This window comes from Chelon labrosus, assembly GCF_963514085.1.
Source record: "Chelon labrosus genome assembly, chromosome: 10".
In the NCBI taxonomy this organism is placed as follows: Eukaryota; Metazoa; Chordata; class Actinopteri; order Mugiliformes; family Mugilidae; genus Chelon; species Chelon labrosus.
This window is the reverse complement of record NC_140360.1, coordinates 28,739,069-28,748,807: the sequence shown is the minus strand read 5'-3', so window position 1 is coordinate 28,748,807 and position 9,739 is coordinate 28,739,069. Positions and strand designations below refer to the sequence as shown.

At 42.2% G+C, this 9,739-nt stretch overlaps 1 protein-coding gene across 1 annotated transcript; it reads right to left on the bottom strand.

Annotated features, from left to right (window-relative positions):
- Positions 1-1,150: 1,150 nt before the first annotated feature.
- On the bottom strand, positions 1,151-9,442 carry vwa1 (von Willebrand factor A domain containing 1). The gene is made up of 6 exons (XM_084552737.1): positions 9,083-9,442; positions 5,812-6,369; positions 3,610-3,933; positions 3,131-3,406; positions 2,563-2,838; positions 1,151-2,150 (listed from the first exon to the last, which is right to left on the bottom strand). The coding sequence occupies exons 1-6, from the start codon at positions 9,165-9,167 to the stop codon at positions 2,122-2,124; spliced, it is 1,548 nt and encodes a 515-aa protein (XP_084408863.1). The 5' UTR covers positions 9,168-9,442; the 3' UTR covers positions 1,151-2,121.
- Positions 9,443-9,739: the final 297 nt, after the last annotated feature.

Here is a 9,739-nt window from a genome sequence, read left to right as displayed (position 1 = left end):
AGAAAAGCTGCCTTTTTGTTACCATTATCTTATTACAGTCTGATTGGTCAGTTAATCTGTGTGCAAAAATAGCACTCTGGCCAGCACCAGTACCTCTAATTATGTATACAGGAGAAAACTAGCCTTGCATTAAATTGAGGTTTGATTGTGATGCTTTTATTGTGTTTTGCATGAAAATAGTAAACGCTTACCTTCATGATTTAATGCTGCATCTGCACACATTCATGGGGACTTAAAATGACATAATGTTTTAGAACTAAATGAGGGTGTCAAACTCATTTTAGTTCGGGGACCACATACAGCCCAATTTGATTTCAAGCGGGTCAGACCAGTAAGATAATAACCTACATATAAGTAACGCCAACTCCAGATTTTTTTCTATTTGTTTTAGTGCAAAGAAGAACAAGTAAATTTGGAGAATGTTTACATTTAATAAACTATCCTTTAAAAAAAAATTTATTTCTTAAGTTCAATTTGGGCACATTGCTGTCTGCTGTTTAGTCCTGGGTCTCAGCGTTGTGTTCCGTCCACTTCTCTTTTTAAAACAGTCGATAAAACAGGGATAGCAGTTATTTTCATTGAAAAATTGCAGTCTTCTATGTAATTTTCATACTTTCCAAATTCAAACTGCAAGCCAGATTTGACCCTCTGGGGGTTAAATCACCTGTGCGCTACATCAGAAAGAACTCATGATACTCTGTAGGTTAGTCACTACTGTGTGTCAAACTCCAAAAGTGTAATTTTCAGGTCCCATAATGCTCCTTAATAATCTTTGATTTGACATTATCTGGGCATAACAGGCGGCAACCGAAGAGCCATAAGCGACAACGTGGAGGCAGCGGAGAAAGCATCCAGATGGCTCTGGCTGAAGAGGGGAGAACAGTGGGGGCAGTACGCCACTTGGACACAGGCCAGGGTCTGATCAGCCTCGGTCGGGTCGCCTGGAGGAGGGTGTTGATGTTTCTGTAACTGCATGGTGAATATTTTTCTCGAATCTACTTAACAGCCACAGTTTAATTGTTTTAGTTTTCAACTGCTAACAACTACTTACCATTAGTTCTAAAAAAAATGCCATTTTCATCAGAATATTTAGGCATTATTTTAGTTGACAGTTACACACCATAGACAAAAAGAGCAACTTATATAAACAACATTATTAAATGACTTTATTAAAAGCTGCTGTTCCAAATTTCATTGGTAGTTAACAAACATAAAACATAGCACTTGCTCAGTAGACAGTACAAGATCAGTCATAAGCCTGAAGGGATCCTTTCAGTAGGGGGCAGCAAAGACTGGCTGTAAAAAGGTAACAGTCTTAGAATGTAAACAGCATGTCCGTAAATACTCTTAAGCTATTAATTCTCATAATTACACGATTTTTGATTAATAAATACAAATGAAGGATCTGTGTCCAGATATGAATGCAATGCTTCTCTCAGTTGCACACATGTGAATGAAATACTGTTGCTCTCTAGTTTAAGGGCATGTGGTTGGTCTGTTTATGATTTCTTCAAAGTTCAAAGCAATCCTGTAGATTCTGTTATGAAAGACTACTTTTAAATGCTTGTGTTCCACTCCAGTGAGCACACACAAGTATACAATGCTGTCAAGCATGTGCTGAAAGAAAAGTCATTTAAGTACAAGTCAAAAGTATTCATCCTAAATGTAAATCAGATGTTCTCTCTGCAAAAAAATAAAAAAAAAATAAAAAAAATGCTGAATTGGACACATGGCTTACATATGGCATAAAGCCTTTCCCCAAAATGAGCCACATAAAGCACTAACATTCTCAGCGTTCCCTGCACTGTATCTGTAAAACCGACCTAAGACATATGTGTAACACATAAGTGAACCATTATACATTTACTACAGGTGTAAACCAGATGAGACAATAAAAACTGAGAAGCAGATACTCTCTGTGTTGTGTTGTAGATCGTTGCAGTCAACAACTCTTTAGTGTCTATGGCTTCCACATGAGCACTCAGCTAGCCAAACCACACATCTGTCCTGGACGATGTCCACGGAGGGGAGAGGCAAGGAAAAGAATTATGGATGAAAGTCAGCATTCTCCGCACCCTCGTCCCTCCATGTTTGGTAAGGTGCATTTGCAGCTCTGGCGTGCTATGATCCGTAGTGATATGCAAAAGAATCTAAAGCAAAGAGGGAGAAAACAGCATGAACCTTTGGTAGACAAGTTTATTTGTGAATCCCCCTACAACAACAAGGAGACACAAACTGCTCTACATAGGACATAAAAGGAATTAAAACAACGTGTAATAGAAAATCTACCAACACAAACATATGTTTCACAGTTTTTTACACTTACTGCTGCTGGGGTCTAGACATACACACAGCTTGTTATATAGAGTAATTAGCTAAAGAGAGGTTTTAGTAGCAGGCTGCAAACGTTTATTCCTTCGAAAGGGGATGGCCTCACTTTTGGAGAAAGCCTCAAGTGGCCATTTGAGGAACTGCAAATTTGGCACTTCCTTGTTGCCTTGAACTTCAGAGGCTACCGCTTGTTCGTGAAGTGAACTGACCATCTACCTTGTCGGCACTCACCTGAATGAAACTGGGCTGTGCAACACAGCCCCTCTCCCCGTGCAGTTCGGTAAATGGGTGACACACACACCCTAGCCGAAGGGGGTAGCTGTGTGAGGCGTGTTGACAGAGAGTCAGGCGGCAAATAGAAGGAGGTGCGCTGGCCAGGTGTAGAGCTTTCCTGTCCCTCCCAGGTGAGCCAGTAGCCCCTCACACCAGCCATGCTGGCCTTCCAGTCGACCCGCACTGAGTCACTGCCCACTGTGGTCAGCTGAAGATCTGCCAGGGCTGGAGTCACTAAAAATGGAGACCGTGGAGAAGTAGACAAGGTGTATTTCAAAAGGAAAGAAAACTGAGAAAAAGCAGACATTAAGAGAAGGAGTGAAAACTATAGTGGAAACTGGACTGCAACTGTTTTTATGCTTTACTAACAGCTCACAGCTGTCCTTGGAGTAGTCAAACCTGAATGGAACTACAACTTTATTATCTGAAATTGAAGATGCAGAAAGGCTGTCTAGGATTTGGGTTACTAAGTAGTAAACAGATCACTGATTGCAAACTTTGACTTGATTTTCATCACACAGCTCACCTTCTTCAGTGCACACTTTGACAGACATAGCCTTCTCCTTTCCAGAGGCGTGCCGGGCACTAATGGTGACCAAATAAGTGGTGTCTGGTTGGAGGTTTCTGAGCATGGCAGAGTCTTCCAACGGGCCCACCCTGACAGAGTGGAGCTCGCCCCTGGGCAGGGCAGAGTATTCAATGAAGTAACTTGTCACCAATTCTGGCTGAAGAGGACCCCAACTCACCCGAACGCTGGTTGGCCCAGACTCAGAGACTGTTACCACAGCTGGGCTCAGCACCTCTGGCGTGTAAGACAGAACACTGAGTCATTGACAATGACAAATTTTCACACTTCATTTCATGGGCCTTTAATTTCACAAAAAGTATAGAAAAAACGTTGTCTTTTGAGTAACAAAAAAATGTCCAGATGTATTCAGTTTGCAATGATATTCAATAGAAACTGTAAAAGCAGCATAAATGAGAAGCTGGAACACTTAACCTTACCTGGCTTTGTTGTAAAGGTGACAGAGAGACTGTTAAATGTTTGTTCATTGGTCTCTGGGATGAGTGTCGCCATATAGGTGGTGTCAGGCTTCAGGCCTGTTAGCGTGGCAGTGCTAGAGTGTGCTGGCTCGAGAATTCTTGTGTATGGGTTTCCACCATAGGTAGGACTGGTACCATTTCCACCGCCACCTCCAACTCCTGTCACAACCTGACTGAAGCGGATCTCGTAGTGGCCGCTCAATCCAGACAGAACGGGTCGCCACTGGAGCGTGGCAGAGTTGGTGGAGACGTCTCTGACATTGAGTCGCTTAGCTCGGATGATCTCTGTTGAAGACAGAGGGGAGAACAATGACACGCCCGTGAGTCTGTCGAGATTGAAGAGCAAGTTATAATTTTACAAAGAGAAACAAAAATTATGCAGCTTTAAAGTGAAACAATCAAATCTGAGAGTGCTAGACAGAGAACTAAAAATGCCTTGGCTCCAGACAGCCACCCACGTAGACAGACAGACTTGGGTTTCTAAATGCATTCATAACCCTTACATCAAGACCACTCGAAATAGCCAACCCAGTGAGGCCCTGCAACAAAATAACAAATGCCACAGTGGCATCGATATCTGTGATTAGATCCTTAGGCACCCAGCAACGACTGGCGCATTCCACTTTGTTGTACACAAACCATATTTATATCCTGCATCACGTCTTACAGCTGCAGTATATACTGTATAAATGCTGATGTGTCCCTTGTGAGTGTTAAGGCAGTTACCTAATCCAGCCAGGGGAAAGGGTAATCTCCCCAGTTTATCTATATACACACATATATATATATATATATATATATATATATATGTCTGGCATAGTGTTGGAAGATGCTGCAAGAGAAGTTGAATCATTAATCCATTTATAGATCACCCTATCTCGTTACAGTGACTCTTACACACGCACATTCTCAATGCCCTGGCTTCCTATTTTTTCTCACTGTCTTCAGGAGCATGTGTGGAATTAGGGACAAGCACAGAGACATGTAATACATCTGTGTGTGGCAGGCTGCTAGTGTGATTGTAGCTGTTCGAATTGAGGACGTTTCTCAAATCTCCTGAACCACACAGGTAATGCCGCTTCGGTTAGTGAGTAAATTCATGAGTAGTAACTAGTAGTAACTTTTTCTTTACTTCTTGTTGTGAGTCAGTTTCTTTACGTGTCCATCTCTGAACTTTCTGCCACGATACAGCAGAGGTTAACAGAATTTCAGCTGTGCTGCTGTAAAATATTCGGGAGAGAAATTTGATTTGATGCAGTGATCAATCCCAGAAATTTTATGCTGCCTTCAAATGGAGCTTGTGAATTTCTGATGTCATGGGAAGTTACGGACACAAAATGCCTGACAGTCAAATGGAAACACCGGCCATAAGTCGCAGATAGAGCGCTGACAGGCAACTACTGGCATCTAGAAGACACAGAGGCTAACAGTCTACAAGCTAATACCGTATATTAAATTACCATTTACTGAGAACGTCAGCTAACACGTCACAACCCGTGTACTTGGACCTTATCGAAAAAATGTCTAGTTACGACCTGAATACCACAAAAGAGGAGCGTTTATATGGATTCCTCTTGTGGACGCAATAACAAAACACCATTTGCAGGCAGCAGTTGACATGAAAGCTGTGACTATGACAACAATGGCATCAAGCACACTTTAAGATTTAATATGAAATGTGAGCTACCAAAAAATGCTGCTTATTGAATCTGTTAAATATGCTTATGACAACAGTGTAAGTGGGGCAAAGCAGCAGTATTAGAGGCAGTAAAACCAAAACAGTGAGCTGAAAGGTGCTAAGTAGGAACAATTCCTTTGGCATCACATTCATTATGGTCATGTGATCTATTGTTGACACAGCTTCATATATCAAATGTCACAACAGATGTTCAACTGTATTTAGTTATTATATTTCATCATCCTGACTTTACATAAGAAATTTAAAATAAAAATAAAAATATTACAATACTACATAATTAATGTTTTACTTGGTGTCCCTTTTACTCATGCCAATGTCAATTTATTTATAGAGCACATTTAAAAACAGCAAATGTGGACCAAAGTGCTGTACAGAGTAGCCAAGGCATGTAGTAATGTAGAAAACACATAAAACACACAGTTATCACTATTAATCCCCGAAAAACTAATCACTATTTTACTTACCAATAATGGCATCCCGCAGGTCCTCTGTGATGATGCTCATATGATCAATGTCCACAAAGTACAGGTGGTCTTCCACAGGTGGGCTCACCACCTGCCTCAACACCTGATAGTTGCTGTGCCCGGTGGAAACCACCAGCACAGCCACACCCTCCTCCTGCAATTCAGTCATTGGTCCGATCACATCGCCAGGTTTCACCCCGTCAGTCAACCACACCAGCACTCTCGGGAGCCCTGCCCGGGCCCCGTCCGCCGCTCCGGGTCGCAGCACCCACTCCTTTGCCATTTTCAGCGCCTCTACTGTGTTGGTGTCCCCCCTGAGTGGGTTGATGTTGCTCAAAGCCCCCTGGAGGCCACTTTGGGTGGTATATTTGTCAAAGCCAAACTCGAGGCGTGGTTTGGTGCCCACCTGCAGAAGTCCCACCCTCACCTGATCCTCTCCCAGTGAGAAAGGGCGGAGTAGCTCAGAGAGGAAGGTGAGCATGTGGGAATGCTCGTAATTTGACACACTCCCTGAGGAGTCCACCAAGAAGAGGACATCACCCTCGCAGCAGTTCAGCACTGTGGAGGAAAAGTGAAGAGTGATACAGTTGTTAATAAACAAATCAACCTTGAAAATCAGTGTTGCATTTTGATGCTGATGTGGGAACTGTATTCAACTCTCTCTATGATTTTTCTGCCAGATTTTTTTTTTCCACAAGTCTCCTTTCATGCTTACTTAACAAGCACATATTTAGAATCTTCCTCCCTTTCTCCATACACTCTCACAGTGATTAACCTCCAACTTGATTGAAAGAGGCAGATATCTAAAGCAAAGATCAAACAGGCAATTACTGTGTAGATAAGCATAAATCAAAACAGAGGAACTACGCAAAGATGCAGGCATTATGATAGCGGAAAGTGGATGATGGATAAAAAGCATTCAGAGCTAGAGGGAGGGTTTTTTCCCCTCTCAATTTTCCATATTCCGTAACAAGTTTACAAGGAAAGAAGGAGAAGCGGGTGTGGTGGAGGTGGGTAGGTGGGGATTAACAGTAGCTGCTGGGTATTAGCGGGAGAGGGAGTGGAGAAAGGAGGTGGGACACGGGTAAATAAAAGGCGTTAAAAGAAGGGGGGGAGGAGGGGTAGTGGCAGTTCCGTGTGAGAAACGAAGAGGAATGTCGGATGGCCATTTACAGAGCTGAACAGCTCTAAAGCAGCAGCACTGACAGAAGAAAAGCAGTTTTTTCTTGCATATCTTCAGACCGTGAACTCATCCAAAAGAAAAGAAAAGTCACAGTTAAAATTTCAGATTGTAAAACAGAAAAAAATAAATACCACATTTACCATGCCACCTAATTACTCTGACTTAAACAAAATCGATTACAGGCACAGACTCCTTTAGAAACTCCCATTTACCTTGGAGGCCTTTTTTCTTCAAATATCTATCTAGAGATGGGCTGTTGATATAAGATATGAGAAAGCAGTGGGGGCGTATACAGTATACACACACAAATCAAGCATGTACACACATACCACCTTTCTCTCCATCAGCCTGAAGAATTCCTTGCATCTCTCTTGTCATTTGGACTTTGGAGCGAAGGGTCTGCTCCATATCGCAGCCCCTTCGCCTCTACCTTTGTGCCGGTATTTCTTTATCTACAAACCACATGTTGACGTCTGGAGACAACCACTTCAGCATTCATATAAAGGAAAGACGTTTTCCAGTGCAGCCTGCCTCTATGGCACGCATGATAAATGGGATTTTTTGGTCGACTATTAGCACTTGAGTGATGTGATGGTGGAAAAATGAAGCGTGAAACTTCCTCTGGAGCACAGCAGGTCCCACGACTTGCAAGAGACTGGCACATGAGCAATAAATCCTTAGCAGGACAGGTTTGGTGGGCTGGATGTGTTGTAATGTAACACGCTATGCAGACCTCAACCATGAGAAGACAAATGCGTGCTGCAGAAGATTCGGAATATTCATCTTCTTCTGTACCCGCTTATTCCTGTTAAGGGTCGCAAGGGTCTGCTGGAGCCTATCCCAGCTGTCATCGGGCGAGAGGCGGGGGAGATTCGGAATAATTTGCATTTTAATTGAATAAGACGACATCAAACTAACAAACATGCACAATTAGTTTTTAATCCTTAATTATATTTTAAGTCATCATAAATGATTCAAACTATAGCTTATTTTTCTGTGGATGAAGGCTGCAGATCTTAATTTAACACCAAGTGAGCTTATAAAAAGCCCACTTACTGTAAGCTAAGTTGTCTGTATACAGGGGCCTATTAATGGAAGCAGCAAAGTGACAGCATCTCACTCACTATGATGAAGACAGTCATTAAGACACACACTCTCAGAAACCTAACAGTGTCAACACCACCAAATATAGTCTGTCAGTCACTTCATGGTCATGGGTTTTACCACATGGTAATAAGGCACCTCTGTGATATCAGCTGATGGCTTTTGTTGCATTGTGTTTGTGACACAACAATAAGAATAGAAAAGCCTATTTTCTATTCTTCATCTGAGAGTGGTGGACTTGTGGACTCGGGGATAGTGGACTGTAGAGTCACGTGTTCAGATCCACTCAACATCCATGGATGAAGGCAAGGCTCAACTTAACCCCCAGAACTGCTCCCTGGGTCCCGTGCTCCAAGTATGCCCACTTCCCTCTGTGTGTACAGATGGATGGATTTGAAGGAAGAACAAATTCCTTGTGTATACAGTACACAGCTAATAAAGCTGGTTCACACTGACATCACAAGATGTTTTTAATATTCATCCATATTCGTTTTATATTGGATCAGTACATTTAGGATTCAAATTATGATCTTTAAGTTGGGAATCCAATCTTTTTTTACTTTCTTTATGGCGTAATACGGGGAGAACCGGAGGCTTTTCCAGGCCTCCAAGATCTCTGGGTGGTCCCTGAATGCACCCCTCGTCTTGGGAACCACCGCCCCAGGCTGGATTTCATCAACTCATAATTCAACACCTGAAGCCATATCATTTCACCGAGAACACTGGTGTCATATCAACCCCACCCTGATCCACGCTAAGTGCAGACAGTCCCTCCACCTTCTGCAGCTGTATTAGTTCGTTAGGCTATATCAAAGTTAGTTCCACCAAGGCATTTAGTCGCTTTATTTTAATGGAAGTGTAATTTCTGATCAAAGTAGATATTTATTTTTAAAATATTCTTACTGACTTCGAATGATTTGTGCTATGTTTCATTATTACAAACAATAATAATGAACTTGTTTATCACGGATCAGTGGCGCTTACCTCCTTGTGGTACGGAGTCCTGTGAAGCCAAAGGACGCGGGAAGATACACAACAGCATCCATGTCAACAAGATACGGTGCTCCATCTCAATGGTTACGAATTAATTCCACTGAGGCAAAAATATATCAGAAACGTCGCGGCTTCTTGAGTCAACCATATATCCACCACTGCCCCGAGGAGCGCCCTCCCAGTCAGATAAACATTATTCATATGAGTCACATCCAGTCCGGCTTTTTAATTATCGTCTTATCTTTCTTCTCCACTGAGCATGATCAACCAGTCGGGTAACTGGAAACTCCCAGGGTTAAACTTAAACTGATGTTAAAACTTCAGACGGTGTGCGCAAAGTTTGGACGCACCTCCTCAACGCAGGCGCTCAAGACACGAACGTGGAGCACAAGCGAGCTCAATAAGCACAAGCTTTCCGGGAAACCTTTCAAAACAAGACAAGCATATTTGCTTTAATAATACTTGGCTAAATACGTATGCAATAATAAGCTTAGGAAATTACTTTCTCAAAACTCAATTTAGAGTATCAGATACGTTTAAAAAGTTTACAATGCGGTGAAGTATACGGAAAACAAAAGGTATATTTTCAAGTCCATGTAGCCTATAGACAGAGCCCCAGAAAGGACAAGAATGAATGAAACATCAAGT

Bases quoted from the DNA above. Each gene is read 5' to 3' on its own strand.
- vwa1 (XM_084552737.1), bottom strand. From the start codon at position 9,167: ATGGAGCACCGTATCTTGTTGACATGGATGCTGTTGTGTATCTTCCCG. The intron at 3,407-3,609 runs GTAAGGTTAAGT...CTTACACGCCAG, and splicing joins CACCTTTACAACAAAGCCAG to AGGTGCTGAGCCCAGCTGTG. The intron at 2,151-2,562 runs GTGAGTGCCGAC...TCTTTGCTTTAG, and splicing joins CACAGCCCAGTTTCATTCAG to ATTCTTTTGCATATCACTAC.